Source organism: Populus alba, chromosome 1 (assembly GCF_005239225.2).
Source record: "Populus alba chromosome 1, ASM523922v2, whole genome shotgun sequence".
Taxonomy (NCBI): Eukaryota; Viridiplantae; Streptophyta; class Magnoliopsida; order Malpighiales; family Salicaceae; genus Populus; species Populus alba.
The window spans coordinates 40116326-40138533 of record NC_133284.1 but is presented as its reverse complement, the minus strand read 5'-3'; the positions used below and the strand labels follow the sequence as shown (position 1 = coordinate 40138533).

The 22208-nt window shown below is 31.9% G+C and overlaps 1 protein-coding gene across 5 annotated transcripts; it reads right to left on the bottom strand.

Moving 5' to 3' along the window:
* Nucleotides 1-3096: 3096 nt before the first annotated feature.
* On the bottom strand, nt 3097-19182 carry LOC118056786 (uncharacterized). 5 transcript variants are annotated; one of them, XM_073404303.1, is made up of 21 exons: nt 18913-19182; nt 18613-18828; nt 18102-18261; nt 17338-17434; nt 15519-15688; nt 14299-14472; nt 13748-13926; nt 13502-13591; nt 12069-12149; nt 11342-11485; nt 11096-11178; nt 10108-10249; nt 9920-10003; nt 7391-7552; nt 7222-7309; nt 5856-5933; nt 5190-5256; nt 5007-5106; nt 4391-4507; nt 4243-4299; nt 3097-3480 (listed from the first exon to the last, which is right to left on the bottom strand). In XM_073404303.1, exons 1-21 carry the CDS (start codon nt 19117-19119, stop codon nt 3310-3312), a joined length of 2667 nt encoding a protein of 888 aa, XP_073260404.1. In that variant the 5' UTR covers nt 19120-19182; the 3' UTR covers nt 3097-3309. The 5 variants fall into 5 exon arrangements, with proteins under 5 accessions (XP_073260404.1, XP_034925023.2, XP_073260406.1 ...); XM_035069132.2 differs by having other exon boundaries at nt 13748-13936; nt 14303-14472; XM_073404305.1 differs by having other exon boundaries at nt 14299-14469.
* Between the last annotated feature and the right edge of the window lie 3026 nt (nt 19183-22208).

Genomic DNA, 22208 nt, shown 5'->3' with positions numbered 1-22208 from the left:
TTATCTATCAGATTTGGTCCTCATTCTTTTGATTGTTACTTATTTTATTTGAAATAATTTATGAAATGTTGATTATTATTATTTTATTTGACATAATTTATGAAATTTTTTTTTTTTCAATTTCATTCTCATTCAACTTTTTAATTTGTAAGATTTGTTTTTTATTATTTTAATAAACTTGAGAAAAATAAAATGTTAATAAGTTATTTTCCAGCTCATTTTCCATGACATAACCAAACACTGGAAAGTGTTTTCCAGCTTATTTTTCCATTACACTACTAAACATCGAAAAATACTTTCTCGGAATTCACTTTCCCCGAAATTCATTTTCCAAAAGGAAACTACTTTCAAGCAAACAAAGGGGGTTAAAAACAAATCTTGAAGTTACTGAAACATAGTAATATTTTAATATTTTTTTAAAATAAAATTTTATGTTCAAATACAATATTTTTCAATTTAAAAAATTAAACAACTACTTTTTTAATTTCCAAAATTATACTAAATTTAGAAAACACGTTGTAAAGGTTCCCATCTTTTTATAACTTTTTTTTTTCTAGTTTTTCAAATAAAATAATAAACAATTCAGTTTTTTTTTTTAATTTTATATACGAACACAAAACAATGTAAAAGATTGTTTTTTACATTTTTGTATTTAGTTAATGTCATAAATTTTATAAGTCTAACTTAAAAAACACTAGTTAATAATATAATTTTTTTTATGATAATTTTTAATTTAATTTAAATAAAATTAATATTATATAATTAAATTATCACAAATATACAATATTAAGATAACTGTTTTAAATTATGATTTTGATTTTTAATAAAATATAGTGTAATCTTGATATATTTCTTATTTTATTTTATTTTTGATAAAAAGATTTGTCTTCATTTTCAATAACTAAATATGTTTTTTTTTTTCATTTTTTGATGGAAAAAAAAAACTAGAAAAAAAATCAAATAAAGAAGAACAATATTTTTCTGTATATAAACACACCCCTTCATTTTCACTACATTTAATGAATACCTTAAATGTAAAAAAAAAAAAAAATCAACTATAAGATAATAAATTATTATAATATTTATAAATAACACAACACCATTAACCAAAAAGGAGAAGGGGTTTTTATTATACTATTCATTAAATAGCATTTTTATTTTGCTTACTTTGATTTTTTTTAAAAAAATTATATATATTTTTAATTTTAATTCCATCTTTTAACATTAAATTTATTAAAAATTAGGCTTCATAATTATTTTTTTTCTTATAAAATTATCTTAGATTTGTTTTCTCAATTTCATCTTTATTATTAGATTAATAGAAAATTAGAATTCAGAATTTATTTCAGTCTGCTTTTTATGATGTTATCCTTATCTTAAAACTCAGGTTACAAGTTTGGTGGGTGAACCTTGGTTAATCCAGGTATTTTTTTTTAATTTTATCGTTTAATATTAAGTTGTTTGAGAATTGAGTTTTATAATTTATTTCAATTTGCTTTCTATTAGGTTATCTTGATCTAATAATCCAAATTGCAGGTTTAACATGCTAACTCGAGTTCATTTGAGTCATTTTTTTTGTTTTTTTAATTATTATTTTTTTAATTTCATCATTCAGTGTTGGATTTAATGAAAATTAAGCTTCGTAATTTGTTTATAGGTATTGGCAAGTTAACTCGAGTAGACCCAAATCAATTCAATCTATTATTATCTTAATGTTTTTTTTAAGAAAACTGCATTTTAAATATTTATTTTGAGTCCAACTATATTTTTATTGGTTATATGTGTTGCTTTTAAACCCGTTAATAAGATTGAGCCATATCAAATCAATTTTTGTATAATTTATTTTTTTATACTAGAAAAGATATCAACAAATCCAAGATATTTTTTTAACATTAAAAAAAATTAATCCAAGTTAGGATATAGAATCAAATAATCCTAAAAGAATTGTATTATACAAAGTAAACCGGAAATAAATAAAAAATATCAACAAGCATCTTTGATCCCTTTAAATAATATCAAAAGCCATGCATGATCTCTCACTATATATATTTATACTTGTGGTTCAAATACTTTTATTTAACATAAATGCTTGGGCAATAAGTCTAAAAACATTATCATGATTCAAAACAGTTTTTCCTTAGCCCTTAACTGCTTTACTAGACATGCTTTGCTGACCGTATGATTCATGACCCTGGGATAACATGTTAAAGTAGCGACATCAAGTTAAATTGCATGAATTTTGTATATTTTTTAACATCGATTGGAAAAATAAATATCATCCGATAAAAATAAATGAAACATTCCTTTTAAAATTAAATATAATTTATATAAATAGTTAATTATGCCCTTTTAAATTTACTAATACATCTAGTACTTTCATGAGATTTATAGTATGCAGGTTTATGCAGGTTTATAGTAGTTTATTTTAATAATATTATGATTTATAATAAGAATTTAAAGAATCACGTTGAACATTTAAGAATTAATGGGTTGTTTTGCAAAAATAATGTTTATATACTAATATGAAAAGGTGAGAGATTTTTGGATGAAAAAAATTATATTTATTGGATATGTTATTAGTACAAAAAATATGAATGAAAAAATTATTAGTGTTATCCAAGAATGACTTAAACCTATTTCAATCACCAAGGTAAAAAGTTTTCATGTGACAATTATTAGAAATATAAGACAAGCAATAATACATCTTATTTTAGATATAATGATTTGAAATGATAATATTCTTTTCTATAGGCATAACTAATCCCAAGATTCTTAATAATCATAACAACCATAGCCTTCATATACATATTATTTCAATTTTAGCATTACCATATTAATACAAGCACTTGTATCACATCATTATTGCCCACTGCAACCACTATCATATGCATCAATAAAATAATAATAATAATAAAAAACTTAATATTATCGAAATCCTTGTCATTTCTAGCATCACATCCATTGTGACCATGTCTTCATCATTAGCACCATTGCCATGCATGTTCCATGACATCACCATTTAATTATAATAAATAAATTACTAATATTTTTTTTTCATATTTTTAATTAATAATATATTATAATGTTTCTTAGATCAATACAAGAATGTTTTTTTTTTCTTTTGTACATCTTTGTTAAAAAAATATAATCATTTTCCAAAAAACACAAAACAAATTTTGCAAGAAAGAAAACCAAAATAGAAAGTGGTACCACAAGAGGCTCTTAGCTTCCCGTTGTTTTCTTTCTTTCTTTTTTCTTCAATGAATAACCGCTCAGGGAATATAAATGTACATTTCCAAAATCAACCATTTAACATTTTGATAGATCATAGTGCTGTGCAAATATCAGATTGCTAGAGGATGGAGGCAGCTGCTCGTTTAAATATTTGATAGTGGACTGCAAGTACCTGTCATCAGCACTAAGGCACAACCTAGCAGTTTCAATCAGCTTCCAGCAAACTTCTAATATATCCTGACACACCTGCACAAAACAAAAGGCAGAAGAGGAAAGGTCCAATGGAATGTTTAATTAGTTGAGGCATCAAATTTTCGAATTGCAACACATGGAAAGCAAAGACTTTTTCTGCCAGTTGCTCAACAGGCTACCGGGACATCACCTATATTTCCTTGGCTCCAGATTTGGGGAAGCTTTCAAAGAGGGATTAGCTGTTTGGTAAACTTTTTGGGGTGCGACAAATCACCCGTGAATTACAACATATGCAAACTATTAAAATTGTATATATTTGCTACTTAAAAGGTGTGCATCATACACATGATGAGCAGTGGGCCCTAAGCAATCTGATTCAAGTTCCTACTCCAGCAAAAGAAAGTCCTTTTAAAGATTGACAGCTGGGGGAAAAGAAGGGGTATTTATAATTTATTTATACTTCAAAGAGGTCAATGGGGCAGAATAACTTGACGCTTTAAGATGAAAAGGTTACCTCAGTGCTCAAGCATATATCCCCAAGATAAAACATGAGAATGGGGCAAACCATTTCCAGAAAAGATGTGTAATGGATAAATAGAAATTTTAGCTGGTCCTAACGGGTGCAAATGGCAGGATGATTAGGCTGTTGGCATGGCAGGTTTAATGCCCATCCATTGGTGCATATTCCTTACACTGATGGAAGATGACAGCCAATGTACCTCTCTCTATGATAGAAATGAATTGTGCAAATTCCGTTTTTCAAGATCAAACAATTATACTAGAATTAAGTAATCAAAAGATAACTAAGAAACATACCACAAAAGATGATGCGATGCAGTTGCAAGCTTCTAGTGCCATGGTTCCACGAGCAGCCTTAATTAGAATACATCACATCATCATATGAGAAACATGGCCTATTACTGGCATGGTGGCATTACAACTCATTTGTTGAAAGCTTTGTTACCTTTGGTGGCTCTTGTTCAATGAAACTAATGAGATCCTGAAGAACACACTCAGACAATGCAGCAATTTCATGCGTGTAGGACGGATCACCAAAGAATAACAGGTCATTGCCCATAATCTGCATAAACCAAACAGAAAATCATAGGAACTTTCAGATGTAAACCAAACTTGTAAAAGCAATTGCATGTGCATGCAACACTGGACTTGGATTGTTGCAAGAAACTCAGTATGAGACAAACCATAGGTAGCTATTAAAGGCAGCATAAACAACAATACTAGTACTTTGCAGTAGCTGGGGGTTTCTTCCAAATTGCCATTCATGAAATGTCTCATTTCATGCTTAATTAAATCCAAGGGAGAATGATGCTAGCAATATATGAACATATCTAATGCCAGAGCATATTCATTTTCATATATAATATTCCAGCTCATATCACATGGTTTTTAGTTTTAGCTAATCACTAAAAGATGTATATAAAATAAAATTGTTGCCGACACAGAAATAATATTGAGAGTTGGAGCCAACCACCCACCTGAAAATCGTAAGAAAAAGGCATTTCAATTTTTTTAAAAAAACTTAAACATGAAACCTTAAATTGGAAGAGAAGTAGAAGTACCTCCACACAGTGTGGATAGTATGGGAGCTTATCCTGAGAAAGTGTTGCCAACAACAAAATTATCCCACAAAATAACCTTATCTTCGTTCTTGGAGTCATCCTACAACAACATTTCATGAAGATGAGGTTTGTTAAATTAAATTGATAAATTTCAAAACTAAAGTAGTAACAGACAAGGCTTACCATGACTTAGAATAAATGAGAGAGAGAATGCTATTTGGAAATCTTGTGATGCCTTGGTCAGGATTACCTACAAATTAGAACAAATATACATGTATTAAAAAGAGAGAGAGAGAGAGAGTTAAAGGAACAGTGTGGCTCTGCAGAACATAAATCTTATAGATGACAACTTGACAGCATGCCATAGAAGATTATTCTCATTCATTTTCTGAAGATGCTAAACCATTCTCAATCGAAGATAAACTCATGCAGCACCAGGTTTGGTTTTACAGTTTCTGATTTTTTCAAAACCTCTGTTTGATTTTTTATTAAAATTCCAAGTAAAATATTGGGAATATTAAGCAGCAAAATCAGAACAACTAACCAAATTCAGGACTATCTAATAAGCAGTTAACATGAAAAGAAGAGCTTTCCACAATGAACTAATGAAAATTCTGACCTCATTACAACAAAAGTTGGTTGAAATACAGTATTCTCACATCTTTATTATCCTTTCTAAAGGCTTGTAGAAAAGAATACTTGTCTAAAAATTTGAGGAGGTCATTTTGGAAAAACAAAGGATTGTTCAGAAGACATCCCAAAGAAAGTAATGAAATAAATACGCAGCATGAGCTTAAATTTTCACCAGTTATGTTAGAGATAAAAACACTGATAAAAGTTTTCAGAGACCTGGAAACATAACCAAGAGGCTACATAATTTTTGAATGGATGAGAGCATTCCACCAGCATCAATTGATGTTCTGGAGCCTACACAAAGGGTATAAGCCAATTGAGCAACCAATAAAAATCAGAACATTATATCACTCATAAAGTAAGACCACATTTAATTTTATGGTCTGTGTCACAGATTGGACTTATCACATCAAATACGTGTATGCATCATAGACCAAGACATGTCACATCTGTGCCCAATTTCAAACTGTTTTACAAACTTTTCATGTCAAGGGAAAGAGTAGTTATCGAAGATAGAAGCGCCTACATTTTCCAGCAAATTTATTCACATCTGTTTTTTATGTATGTGTTTGCTTTATCTATGTGGAAATATGATATCAACTTCCTTGGTGAAAGTTAAAGACTTCAAAACAACAAATACAGAAACCTAGAAATCAGATGTACAATATTGAGAAGTATCTCTGAATGTCCCTCTATTCATATGCTGAGACAACTGGTCATGAAAACCCACCTACTGTGTTACAATTAAAGAATTGTTTATCACATCAAACTTAATGTGTGTCCAATGCGATAGCATGGTTAAATTTTAATTTTCCAAAAATGATGTTCAAATGTGGCAATTTCTTTGGAATAAAGCAAATCATGATCATTTCTGCATTTTGCTCATTACACAGTGACTACCTAAGGTTGGCATTTCAAGTTAGCAATTTAATGCTCTGACAGTTACTTTAATTTCTATCCAATAATAGCTTTTGATTTTTGAACTTGAAAATGCTTCCAATAATGTTACATGTCAATTTAAAAAATGAGATGGATAGAATATAAGTGGACAAAGTTGGTACTCTGACAGTTATACGGGTTTATATCCCCATATAAGTACTCTGATTTTTTAACTTGAAAACAAAAGAAAATGCATATACTAATATTAGATGTCAATTTCGAAAATAGGCCAAACTCAACATCATCCATTCAAAGTCCAGAACTTAAGTAGTTGGTGTTTTGGAAAAATAAAAACCAAGAATGTAACCTTCTCTGATTAAATTTAGCAATTATCTGAGAAAGGGATCAGTTGGCACAGTACATTATGATTTGTGTAAGTTTATAACCAGAGATTTAACATTGCCTAGGCTGTTATTACAACTGAGAGATTATTACCAAAAAATGTATAGGATAGGATAGCATATATCAGCTTATGTAGTTCACAACCAAAGATATTACATTTTCTTGATTCTGTATTATAACTGAGAGAAATGATTAGCAATAACTGAATACTCATAAATTAAGAACAGATGGCAAGCATCAAATAAATTGAATGGTCAGGAACTGACTCAAGTGCTTCAATTGTAAGAAATGATGAACTAACCATCTGTCAAGTCAAAACATTCTAGGCAGCTTATTGCAGAAACCACCAGGCCATCTGAATGAGAAACTAAACCACCTAATAAAGCAACCTGAGATATCAAAACGAATATGATGAACATATGTGGCTTACTTGCAGCACCAGATAGTCGCGTCAAAGGCAAGAACATTACCTCAGCGGTCTCGATATAAAGATTAAACTGCACAACATGCTCTAAAACAGAAGGTATTGTGACCTCACTAAATGCTATGCAAGATTTGACAAAATTGAGGTGCTTTCTTCCATCTTTCAAAGCTTTGATAGCCAAACAATTGCTTGAATGGACTAGAGTCTCCTGCAAGAAATTTCAAGTACTGGATGAAGAGTTTGAGTGACAGAACCTCTTATTTCAGAATGCACAGGTTTCTAGGTACATTCAGAGTCAATTCCATCTTCAGTTTATGAACTGAAACTGGTTCTGTGAAGACAGTATATGAAAATCTCAAAAAAACCAGCAAATTAAACACACAAAATAACTTCTCTCCAACTATGTTTCCTTTCTAGCTAGGTCAATTGTCAAAGACTTTAATTTCATTAACTGTTTCTTTGTGAACAATGTCAATAACATAGCCATCATGATAAATAAGTTTGAATGTCACTGGGTAGTTAGACATTTCCACTGCACTTAAACATTAACTATTCCACTGCCACACAGTATTGATGTATAATCCTCATACTACTCCTCTCTGGTCTCTCTCCCCTCCTTTTCCACCACTAATAATTAACATTTCTTCACTTTCTTCTCTATGCATGGTTTTAAATTGCAGTTATGATCGTGAATCATGGACTTTCATCGTATAAAATAACAGTGGTACCATCGCAGTGGGGTCATTGCTGTTGCAAATCACTAGCAAGACAAATATTTTCATGATGCATATTTTCTAATAATTCACTAAATAAAAACAATATCAACACTTCTAGTAGTTAGACATATCATGCAAACAATACATAATAACTTAAATTTATGTCAAAAATATTCATTTCAGTAGAATCATCCTGGAAATCAAACATAGTCAAACTTAAAGATAATAATAGAATAAATTAACTTAAAATTACAACCTAGGTTAGTACAATATTAGTAACCATAATTGAAGTCAATTTAATCTAAATTTCTAATCATAAACTATAAACAATTATAATTAATTAAATCCAAAAAATAAATATAAAAAATGAATAAATTAGGTTAAGAAAATTAAATGACCCACCACTAACACAAATGTTAGTGATAAGAATTAAAGCTCAATTTAACAAATATTTTAAAATTCTAGCCAACTAAAATTGTTAGCAAAAAAGTTTTGAAAGTTATTTCAAAAATAATTTGTGGGAGGCCTTTAATAACTAGAACTCCAAGAGTACCCACCACTTGGTACTCCCGGGTCATAGAAAAAATGAAAAACAGTGAAAAATGAAGATGAAAGCAGGCCCTTATCTTCAAAACATGGGCTGTGACGACCATTATCCAATATAATGACTTTTTGAAGCAGGAGCTTTCGGAAGAACAAATATTTCCTTAGTAATTTTAGTATTTTTTTAATTAGTTTAGGAATCCTTATGCTATTTAGACTCCATATTAGTCATATAACTTTTAATAGTGATTTATCTTCCTATAAGAATTGGGTGTTTAGGAGTGTGGTAGCAATTGTTTTTCAAAGTGCTTTTCGCTCGGAAATGCATCAAATTAATGTTTTTTTTATTTATTTTTTTTAAATTTATTTTTGACATCAACACATCAGAACGATCCAAAAACACTTTTAAAAAAATTAATTTAAAGCAAAAAAAAAATTCAAATTTTGACGAAAAGCAGGTTAAACTCAAAGCCAAACACGCACTTAGGATTTAGACCTAGAACTAGTATAAATAGGGCGTATACTATTTTTCCAGGACATGTCATATTTTCTATCAATTAATTTAGGTTTTAGAGGTTGTCTACAAATGCTAAACCTATTTTTCTAGTTCCAGCTTCAATTTTCTTCTAGTTTTAGCCATCATATTAACTGTTCTTTGCTGCTTCGAGTTGATTTATCTTCCCACCCTACATCAGTTTTTGGTACAAAATGCCGTTAGCAATATGATAATAGCAGTAACGAAAACTTAATGCTGATTTTCTGTTAAATAGTAGCTGTTACATAAGTCACCACTGTTTTTTTAAAACAATGCCTCTATATGTCAAATGTCTCTAAAAATCTTTATTTCTTTTTATTCTCTTGTCCCTTTCAATATTTTGAAGGTGCATGAGCACCACAGCTGGTATATACAAAGTTGTACTGCAACATGAAAATACCTCTGCTAACAAAGGATGCCAAAAACATTGTAGCCCTCCATGTTCTATACTTTGAACCTCTTCTTGACTGCATATAACAGAGTTCAATAATTTTGTATATAGAATTAAGATTCCCTACTTCTATTGTGAAGGAGTACCTATTACACTCAAGTTTGGACAGCATGATCATTAGAAACACTAATCAAAAGCATATTCCTAAATATAGTACAAACAGTCATCTTAGCTTCAAAAGCATCTAATAGCATACCAGGAGAGAATTGTATAACATTTAAAAAGTGTAATTGTAATGCTGGATATGCTAGAATTAGAAATCTTGTAACCTAGGTGGGAAAAAAGGGCTCTATTTCTATACATTTCATTTATAAAAAAACGAGTTCTGACCTTGAGTTCATTTATGATACCGAAAGCTCCACGGCATTCAACTAAAAATGTTAGATGTCGTTCCATCTCTGTCCCATAGTCAACCTAATAGTCAAGAGCAACAATAATTGTCAACTGATCTAATGATAGGCTACGTACACATCATAGAACATAAGGAAAGATGTATACAGCTAGCTGAGATTAGTTACCATCTCAACAAAACGAGAAATCAACCGTAGTGGCTGTTGGTATTCATCATCTTTCATACTTCCAAAATCTATAACATCATGTAGAGACTGAGAAATTTCAAAAAGCAACTGTATGGTTGACAGATCATGCAAATAACCGGTCCTGCACAAGATATAGTCAGAACTGCACTAAGAGTTGATAAAAAGTTCTTCAAACATTGCCATGCATGATAATTAGAAAAGAACATATTACAGTGTAAGGAAAGGGGCAGATATTGAAGTATAAAGAACTACAAAATAATGAATGAAGATACTGAAAATGGTTTCCCAGAATCTTATTTCACAAATGAATCTACCAATGTCTGTTACATCATGTAATTTTCATGCAATTAGCAACAAGGCTGGAACTCAATGAATCTTGTAGGTCACATCCTGTATTTTTGTTGTGTAGTCTAGGATTGAGTATTTCATGTTGTGAGCAAGATTACCAAATAATGCAATGTTTCACCAGGTTTTTTTTTTACCTCTTACAAGACCATGAAAATTTAGATGTTTTGAAACCTTAGCAATAGATGGTTCATTTAAAAGGGGGGAAAAAAGCAAAAAAGGAGAAGCAAAAGGTGGTTCTATGAATGAAATGACTTCCAAAACCCTGAAAGTTCCATGAAATCATAATGCCACATTGTTTGTGATTAACACAACTCTCTCAGAACCACTAATGGTATTTTCAGTGTGCTACATATTTAAAAGAAGTGCACACCAAGCCCTTGTATCCATACAACTTATCAGATAACTACCCAGGTCAGACATACTTGGTTGCTGCAGTGTTTACTAAGCCATTATTGGTATGCACCAACCTACTAGACTACAAAAATCCTCCTATAGACTGACAGATATTTTAGCAGGCTCAAGAAAATGAATGGCATCAATGCAACGAAAAACAAAAATAGTTAGAAAGTAAACACGCATTAGATTTACCAGGATGATATACATAGGTAATGAAAGTTACCTTGTCGCCATACTAAGGATATGCATATTGATGTTACTCCTAGGGTTCCCATACATTACATCTAAGATTTCAAGAAAATGGTCCTGCAGAAATAGATCACAACCGATTGCTTGTTAGCAGCTAAATCAAATTCCATCATGGCGTTGAACCACAAACCATTTACTTTCTCAGCATGTGCATGCTTTACAAGCAATTAATAAAAACAACGGTACGGGGGGTGTGATGGATTCTGCGCTCTTATCTTACCAAACCAAGTACATCGTGCAAGTCTGTGAAATGAGAAAGAAGCTTCATCAAGATCGACTTCAAGCTTTCAAGCTCATCTTCATGTATTTCTTTATGGCATGCTCGCTTTGAAATACCCTCTAAAATGGCTTTCAAATGATTATCCTGGCATAATCATTGGACTCAGAGAACAGATAACGACAGCACCAAACACACAGAAGAATACCAATAATACAGCATAAAAGAGGCACAAATAGGAAAGCATTCCACTCGGCAGTTATTATTTACTAGAGATGATTAAAGTAAAAGTAACATGGTTTTCTGTTCTATTATCCTTCCAGAACTGAAGAGCAGTGGGTGTGATTTACAACGACATGAAAGAGAACACCCCTAGACTCACAATCTACGCACGTGCTCCTTAAGATATGTGCTGTAAATCCCTTAAGCTTCCCAGCATAGCACTGATTTGTATTAAATTCTACATGCTGGGTCTTTTACAATTGACTTGTTATTCTCAGAACCAATTTAAATCCCTTAAGCTTCTCAGAATCACTTTGCAAGGTGCAGAACGAAGTGGTCACAGTCAAGAAATGCATCTCAGCAAGATATCATGATATCATCAGAAACAAAATTAGGGGTGTGGCTCCAGGAATGGAAGCGACCAAACAGCATGCACAAGAGCCATTTCATAAGAAATTAAGGCAAACAAGGCCAAAACAAGCCAATGCCGCAACTCATCCAAACTTACCATCTGATTTTGAAGAACAATGTCCATATAAGCATCCACAACAGTCAAGTACTGATCAAGTCTATCATATTGAGCTACTGCCTGGAATTAATAGACAAGATATAAGCATAGCAATACAGTTAAGAGTAGCTTAAGAAAATATATGTGTGTGTGTGTGTACATATCAAAGAACATTCTTCTGAAGAGCTAAATGTTGATTAAACTTGCAATAATATCAGCAGCATCTGAAATTCTATCATAATTTACCATAAGCTCCACAGCCATTCCGCATCAATAGAATAGCCAAACTTTAACTTTCAAATTAGATACAGGTGCTTACACTACAATGGCTATCAAGCATTCTTGAAAATGCACGACTCAACAAGAAAATCACAACCAAAAGCAATACATATGAACACCGAGCAAAAAAGAAAGTAGAAAATCCTACCACATGCCCTTTATAATAAGTAAACAAGAATGACATTGAAAAATGTTGGATTAACAGAACAGAATACTGAAAGAGATTTTCTAGAATATTGGAAAGGTAGCTCACACAGCTATTTAAAAGGGAGATGAGCCATTCAAATTCGTATATATTTCAGTTATTTCTATGGAAACAAAATATTGGCATATGGGTGATTGAGTTACTAATTTGTATTGTTTAGTTCTTAGTGTCAAAATATCTAAGTGTTTAACTTTATCTAGCAAGTCTAGCACCTATCTCTGCCATTTTTATGGCTACTAAAGTTCATATTCACTGCACTCTAAACAAACTTCTACAACTGCACAGAAGAACATGCCATGACTACCAATGAAACCAAGCCTCAAGGAAAAGCAAGATTCCCGACAGAACTTCCTGGAAATAAAATATAAGCCAGAAGTCCTTGAAGAAGCCTTCTTCAAAGCTAATTACTTCAAAAACAACTCTTCCACCTTACTTGGGGTTTTTCCCAATGCTTGAGACTTGCACCAAAAGACCTATTCCTCTGGCCACAATCCAATACATGAAAAGAAGGCTGTGATGCATCTCACCACTATTACAGTCCATTAAACAAATAGCAAGTTATGGTGCCTTAAGAGGTCCCCTTGCCTGAAAAAAATTGCAACTATTGATTTTATTAAGAACTATTGTCCAAATAAAAGTAATAACCTTGAAGGGTTCCTTCACTTTCCCAAGACAATAGGCAAGATGGAAAGGTAAAGGAATAGGAGATTGGGCAAGATGAGAGAGATAGGATTTGCAGGAAAAATTAAACTTCTAAGTGGGGCACCTTCCCCATCCTCTATGCTCGAATTCTATTAAATCACCCCCCTCATTGATATTGGTGGCCTACCCATAACTTACAGGGGGCAAAATCATCTCATAGACAAGTGTACCATACACATTAGGCATAAAAGTAAAATGATTGATGAATTTGAAAGATAATAAAACAGGAGTATAAAGCTCTAAGGACCTGAATAACTTTATCCACTACTGAGTAGACAATGTCCAGTTTAGATCTACTTTCACTGAGCCTGAATCCAAGTAACCTGTAATTCAAGCACTGAGCCAACCAAAAAATAATACTAACTCAAAAGTGACATTTAAATTTTGAAATAGAAAAACTAAAAGGCAAAATTGTGAAATCCTTGCATGCACGACAAGTATGTGAAACCTATAGTGTGTGCGCGTGTGTGCACGCATGCAACATGGGCAATACCTGATCGAAATAATGATCTTGGCTGCACTCAATCAGATGAAGGATACCCACAAAATTGGACCAAATTACTTCAGTTGGAAGTTCTTTCAGTAGATGGTGAAGAACAAATGAGATACAAGGGGAACTCCCACATAAATCTTCTTGATTCCTTCCCAATCCTAACTCCAGAAGTACAGAATCTACTTGTCTCTTTCAATAGAAATAAGTGAGTCAATATAACAATACAACACAAGCCACAACTAATTCATCTTACAGCAGCAATTTGCGATGAGATACTTCAGTAGGTACTACAGTGTTACTAAGGAGCACATAGCTGTGTCTCTATTGTAATGAGAGAGAAAAAAGTCAGAATGAGTTTTGCAAAGCCCAAATGCTAAATTGTTGTACTGTTCTCTCCTTGTACTAGTAGAGTTCAAAACAATTTAAATATCAAGAAACTTTGTCAACTGACAGCACATGGTTTTGCTGCTGTACTCTTGACAGCTTGTGTTGAGATTTCAACAATGAAAATTAGGAGTGCTGCTGCAACCATAACCAAAGAAACCAAATACTGACCTGAGACTGAGAAGTATTCTCAAATATGCATTTCATAATATATTCAATAGTTGGTTCCATCAGACTAACAAGCAACCTTTTCTTGTCAGCAAAATGTCCATCCTCATTTGCTGATATATGACGCATCACTAGAATTTTGGTGTCATTAACACAGGTGACCAGGTGCCCTGCTACAGTAAAATTAACATAATATGTCAAATAGAAACGAGATAGTGTATCGCAACTTTTTAATCCTTTCAGCAGGTGCACTAGTGATGACTGGGCATGGTCAACTCAAAATGAAACACAACACAGAAATTTTCCAAAAGAGACCCAATATCAGATCACTTTGTGGGAAAAGTGATCTTTCTATCCCTAAGCAGTGAGAGCACAACTTTTAAATGCAAACTGCATGAGCTGGCATGTTCATCCTTACTGGTGTCATACTTCTCTTTTTCTACATCAAACGACCGCCCCCAATCCCCCATCCATTCACCAATGCAAGAGAGAGAGAGAGAGATAACCAAGAAAAGAACTATCTCGAGTCAGTAAACAACATTTTTTGCTCTACAGGCCAGGGGTAAGAGAAGAGGGGTTTATGCAATATAATAAAATGAATGTGTTATTTTAGATCAACTTACAAATGCCATTTATAAGTTTAGCAATGGAAAAGAGATATGATGAGAAAAATGGAAACAGGATACAGGATCTAAAAGTCATAATAGGAAAGAAAGAACTCAACAGGTACAGTCTCACACATGGTTTTTGGATGGTGCTCCTAGATGTGAGCAGTTGAGAATATCACAAGGGCTGAATCTGTATATTCTATGTTGTGAGCATGATGATATAAATAGACATTTACCTAATTTTTAGAAAACCTGATTTTTAATGAAATTCCAATCATTCCTCTCAAGTTTTATCTCCCTCTATTTTCACATCTAAAGCCTGGCATAAAACATAAAGATGAACATAATCTAATATGGCCTGCTGCATAATAAGAGTCTATATTTCTAGCAGGACCAAATCAAACTCATATGTGATCTGGATCTTCAACACAAATCAAACCGGCCTAATTAGATTTGAATAAAACTTGACTACATGAATCCGGAAAAGGGTGTGCCAAACCCACTGCATAAGACCACACATTTGGTAACTTGAAATCTAATAATATTTCATACTCTGAAAATAGCATTTGAATGGCAATAAGCCACTTCTGAAATTAAGCAGAAACATATACCTATATCAGACAAAGGCAACTTCCTTGCACAGTGGGCCATGTACAAACGGCAGTAGGCAGATGCTAATGGATCAACTACCCCTCTTGCCATCATAACAAGGCGCTGGAGACTATCTAGAGGTTGGTCAATCAGAAAACGCCAGCAAGGAAATATAGCCAACTCCAAATAACTGAAGCACAACACCCAGAAACAATATGTGAGAGAGAAATGAGAACGAAGCTCACAAGACCATATATTAAAAGGAAAACAAAAAAGCATAAACATGAAAGAAATTTATGAAACCACTAAACAGAAAAAACTATTATTAAGAGAATGGGATGTAAATAGAAGACAATATGGATAGCGTATAAAATCTTAGATTCCCATGAGTAGCCCAAGTATCACCGAGAATACATTAAGAAAAGAAAAGAAATATAAGAATAAAATTACATGAACCATTGGTAACATTTTAATATTTTAAGTTATTGACCACCAAGGCTTGAGCATAACTCAATTTTATCGAGACAACCAAAACATAGAAGAAAAAAATAATAGCTAATTGGAACATCAGAAAAAAGAAATTACTAAGATTACAGGAAACAAGGAAGATCAGCATCCAGTAGCTCCCCTAAGCATGATGTGAACCTATACTGCGCTTGGGTAGAGAAAACAATAACTATCCCACCTTCAAGCGCCATTCAATTTTACAGCCCACAGCAAAGTAAAAATGGTTAACCTTATTAACAATGATGATCCAAATGTGACTGTGATTATTGAGGTCTATAGAGGAGTTTACAATAAGTCCTTTGATACAATGAGTAGTGAGGTAGTGCTATGTCCTAAGAATGCCTTGCATAAGTAAAAGTGCAGATGGATTTTCCTTCACCTAGGAATTTGCATCACATCTCGAGTAGGGGATTGCTTCAAATAGTTGAGGTAATCCCCTACTTGAGAATTGATGCAAATCCCTACAAGGAGGAAAATTTACTTACACTTTTCCTTATGCAAGGCATTATTAGAAAGCAACACTACCTCACCACTCACCTTATCAAAGGACCCCTTGTGAACCACTCTACAAGGTCCATCTTAAATATTTTTACACGCCAAATATCAACTGCATGTTGCTTCAAGCACAGCTAGCACAACTCAGTTCAGCAAACTGGTCTTGATTTATGGGAGCCATTCTAGGAATGATTTTCAGTTTCTTAAACATATCTTGTTGTATATACTCAGTTAAGACTGTTAGACATATCTTGTTAAGGTATTTGCTTGTTGCCTTTGAACTACCAAAAGGAAATAGGTGCCAGATAGGCACAAAGAAATGTTTAGCCAGCAGAGAATAGCAAAAACCTGTCAATTAATTCTACAAGAAAATCACAAATTTGGTTTTTTAACATATAAATCTACCACACACAAAAAAAAGAAGAAAAAAAAAGAGGACAATCTCTACAAATGCATATTTTATTTCAAGGCAAACGCTTGTGTGACATTGTCTGACATAAGGTGATCATTTCAAACTAAAACATTATGAAGCATTCCCAAGTTACTCCTGCTTTAAGTTAAACTCCTAGTAAATGCAGCACCTGAATCATAATTGAACTAAACCGACGTGTCATTGTAGGAGCAGTTTCCTTTTCAAGATGCCACACTCTTTGCAGTGAAACACAACATACGAGAGTAACAAACAGAGTACAAACAAAACTACAAACTAAAAATCAATGCAGAGAGTTTATGAATCAAAGAACAAATTAGAGAGGAAAAAATGCTTCACACACTTGGCATAATTTCAACCAAATAAGGGTAAAGAAAACAGAGAATATAAGAAGATAAGGACTTCACATGCGTGGAAGTAGCTCTCGAATTGAACCAACTTTGCAAAACCAGTTATTGCACGTTTCTTTTGCATCAGAGCAAATATCACTTGCTTTAAAATTCTCTGCCAAATAAACAGAACAGTAGTTTCAGGAAAAATTATCTAGCTGCTTTGAAAGGAATGAAAGAAAAGAAAATAATCAAGAATTTTAGCATGCCCAGAGTTGAGAATAGTACAATCTTTGGCTTACAGCAACAAAGATGCAAGTTCAAGTTTCAAGAGTCCCTTCATGCAAAAAAAAAATGTAAGGTTGGACTGTCTTCAAATTATTCCACCCAAGAGCCAAAACTGCAATTCAGTGGGAGGATGACTGGGACATGGCATTTCTTTTCAGATAATTTAGTCTGAGAACAAGGGTAAAAATTTTCGAAGGCTTTGTAAACTACAGTATCTAATGACACAACTCTGTTGGTTCTTCAATGATTTCATCATGAAATCAACAGGAATTGTATTTAGCACATTGACATCATAAGCATACCAGAAAGATAGATGTGCACACTTATCGAGATAGTTGGACAAGCATGCTTCTATGTTATATTATGTCGGACAGTAAATGGTAGAACTCAATAACTCAAGGTACAAAAAAAAACATGGGTACTCAACTACTTGTTTATGCAACATCAAACTTGATATATATAATACTAAACAGGAATTAAATCCAACTGCATGATTGTCGTTATCAAGTGAAAATGCAAGTGACATAGACAAACAAATGGAAAAAGATTTAGACCTGGTAAAGAGCACAGAAAGGTTCCATCTTCTGAAAATTCAGTTTTCTGCTGGATGCGTTTCCATACCATATCTCCTAGCATGTCCAATACATCTGTAGCAAGTACAAATAATGTAGGATAAAACTGTAGAACCGATGTATCCATCAAAAGCTTAGCAACCTACACAACAGGCAAATGAAATCAAGTTAAGAAAAAGTTCAAACGAGATTCAAAATACACTCATGGACCTACACTTCTCAAATCATGAGGATACAGATCTTTTTCACACCATGAAGTAACAGTTGTACAACTCACAATTTTCCTAGCATGTGAATTGCTAGATTGGTCTTAAAGTTTGTATACCAAAATCAAGCCACTTTCTTCAAGAGCAATGTGACCATTTTATTTCAGAGACTGACAATATACATTGATCATTGGCCAGCTCAACTAATTCCCATAACCAATTAGTTAAAGAAGAAACCTACAAAGCCAGCCACATCCATTAAAGAAATCCCCACTGAAAAAAATAACCTTTATAGTTAACTTCAAAGCTGTTACACGATCTTCAGCATGCCAAGCACGGTTGATTTCATCTTTGAGCTCGTGTAATCGTGAGACATACTCCTGTCCAGTAATGACCTTCACATCTTCTTGGGAAATCCTTTGTGGATCATCCACTTCCTCTAAATGACTACTTTCCGAAGATTTCCGGAATGATGTGCTACTTTTAATGATCACATCAGGCATCTGTAGAAAATATATCATATTTCCACTAGTATCATTAACTTCAGGGAACAAAATCAAATAATTGAAAAGAATAGATAAACTTACAGAAGCAATTGATATCATTTTCGAGACTGGAAATTTTTGCATTAAGAATCTCTTGAAAGAAGTCCACTCCTTGGATGAAACTTGACTATTATTAGTAGTAGTAGTATTAGCAGCTTTTTCTTCAGCACTAGTTGAGTCCTCAGCATTTAGTCCTCTTAGCGGGTCAAAGAAATCGTTATTTCCATTCTTTTCAGGGACCACCTTCATATAAAAAATGAAAAGAAAAATTTATTGTGAAAAAACAAACAAAAACAGAAGAAGAAGAAGAAGAAGAAGGAAGAAGAAAGAAGAATGTGTGAGAATTTCGAATGTTGGACTGGTTGTTGGAAAGACGGCGATGGAGGTAAAAGAGGATGGTGATCGGTGCGAGAGCGACGAAGCACGTGGCCTTGCTCTTCGGCACTGTAATCTCGACGCCGGAACTCCATGCGAAAGACAGATTTTCGACTTCTAAGTCTTTGATCTTTCAATTCCATCATCAAGAAGTATAGGAATTAAATTCAGATTTAAAAACGGCAGTAAACTATTAATTAGTTGAAAAAAACTAATCGATTATCATAATTGATAAACAATAGATAGACAATGACCCGTCGCTGCATATCAAAATTTTTGAACAAATTTGGCAATTCGTATAAAAATGACCACTTAACATATCAGTAAAAACTTTTGGTGAAATATAAAAAATTTGGTTAATAACTTTTTTTTATGTGTGATTATATCTACAATATTGAAATTAAATATTATTTTCATGAATTAATTAAATTCAAAATCAATTGATTTTGTTCGTAATAATCAATTAAATTAACTAATTGATTGATACTAAAATATAAAAAATAACTATTATATGAATAATAATTTTTAAGATTTTAATTACATTTTTGTTTTTTAATGTACAAGTTAGAAAATTATAATATATTGACTCATAAATTATTATTAAAATTTATAAAAATTATAATTTTTGTAGCTTAAACAGTTGATCGATCATAACAAACTAGATCAATCAATCGATCAATTTAGCTAAAGAATTGATGATGAAGCTATATGTGTAGATTGTCGCGTATCAAAAACACATCATGTTTAAATGTTATTATTCTAAAATGCAACAACTATCTCTTCACACTTAGCGGTGAGGAAACATTTAGTACATGTCTTGCTTCAAAAGTGCAAACAAAAATAAAAGTGTGTGGTATCTTTAACTAAACTATTTTTGTAAATAGCTGTTTATTCTATCCAACGTTTTAATTATGTGGAATGCCACTAAAAAAACCTTATCTAATTTTTTAACATAAAAATAATTTATCCATTCAGCACTTGCTAAGAAAAAAAATCACCATAATCCATTATTTTTAAATAAAGTTTCAAATCTAAAATAAATACCACATAATATAAATTAACGAATTTTTTGTTAATTCTCCAATAAACATCCATTAATCTAACAAATATTTAAATAATTTTTAAACAATAAAAACTAATTTCAATTCAGCAGCACTTGCTAAAAAAAAAACACCATATCATTATTTTTTAAATACAAGTTTCATCTTGAAGAATAAAAATACGTATAATCTCATTAAAAATTTTTGTTAAACTCTCCGCCCAGCCTCCACACCACTTTTCCTAAAACCACATCCTTGATAGATCAACAAATATTTCGGGAAATCAATAATTTTTTGTGATTATATTTGAGTAGCTCATCAAATTAATATTAAAACTTCTTCAACCACATTATTTCAGCCCTCACTCGTATCATAATAGACTCTTTAATGATAATACCTGTGTAAAGATTATATTTGTAAACTATAGTACATCACTTCCTCGATCTATGGTGTAGTCCAAACAACGCAATTTATGATTTGGAAAATAATGGTTGATATTTTTAAAAAGATTCAGAGATTGAAATGTTGGGTTCCTATTATCTTGACCCTGCACACTCAACAAACCATAACCATCGATAACATTGGTATGGACTCCTAAGTTTAATAAAGAAATTTTAATTATTTGAATAACTTCTAATACTAAAAACAATAATTAAAAACAAAATTAAAGAGTCTAAAATGTCCAACAACCCAAGCTACACACATATGCCAACGACTCGAGTGATGAAGTCAACATTGCATTTTATAACTTTTTTCTAGCCCCTATTTTATTTATCCTATCATAGAAACACAGATGCTCATAAAATCCCATGAACATCCAATCAATGTTGGATTACCACTGTGCTTATTATTTTTAACCAACCACTACATCAAAACCCAATAAAGAAGGCAAAACAAAATAAATTATGTAACTCAATTTCTTAATTAACCTAAGTTAACAATGTCAAAACTCACGATATGGATCATGAACTACACTATTTTTATAAAAAGCTTTGTATACTTTTCTAAAACCATGATTTTTTATTAATTATATGATAGAAAAATAGATGCTCACAAAATTAACTATCAATCTAATGATCATGATTTTTATTTGAAATTGAGATAAACCTATAAAGGAAAAACAATATAAATTGTTAAAATTATTTTAAAATCAATAAAAGTATTGAAAGGATAACATTGAAAAAAATAAAAATAAAAAAATCAACATTGAAGGTTGAAATTGAAGAAAAAAAAAAAAAAAAACAAGGGGAAAAAAAAAAGCCAAGCCTGCGATTTGGGTGGCTTAGCATGACTAGGCCTTTTAAAAAAGCCCTCATGCGCGTGCCAATGCCTTCTTTATTTTTTAAGGGGCATGCCACATTTCATCCACTTCTCTTTTTAAAATGCTTTACTATAAATGAAGCGTCACCTATTGCTTTAAATTTCAGTTACTTGTTGTCGAAAAGTCAAGCTACCAAATCTAATGCTTGAAAAAACCCATTTTCACTTATTTTTCAACCAAGAAAACAAATAAGAAATACAATAAGAGACCTTAATACATCCATTTCTAGTATTAAACAAAACATTTAATGGTTACAGAGATAAAAAAAATCAACTTGAACCAAAAACACTTTTTAAGGTTTGGTATGCTTTTTCAGCAAAATAAAAAGGAAAAGGACCTTAATAGAATTTTTATCATCAAATGAAACTTATTAATAATAAAAATAACTAGTTTCACCTTTGAAAATGTATCATCTATCAACTTTGTCTCTAATTTACCATAATCCAACAACTTTATCTACTTTCTCAAGCTCAATGATGAAAATATTAGCAAAATAAAATTTTGAACTAAATCATTTTATGTCAAAAAATAAAAAAGACTAAAAGGAGATTTGACAAAATTTAAAGACATAAAGTCACTGACATTTTTTTTACTTTGTTTAA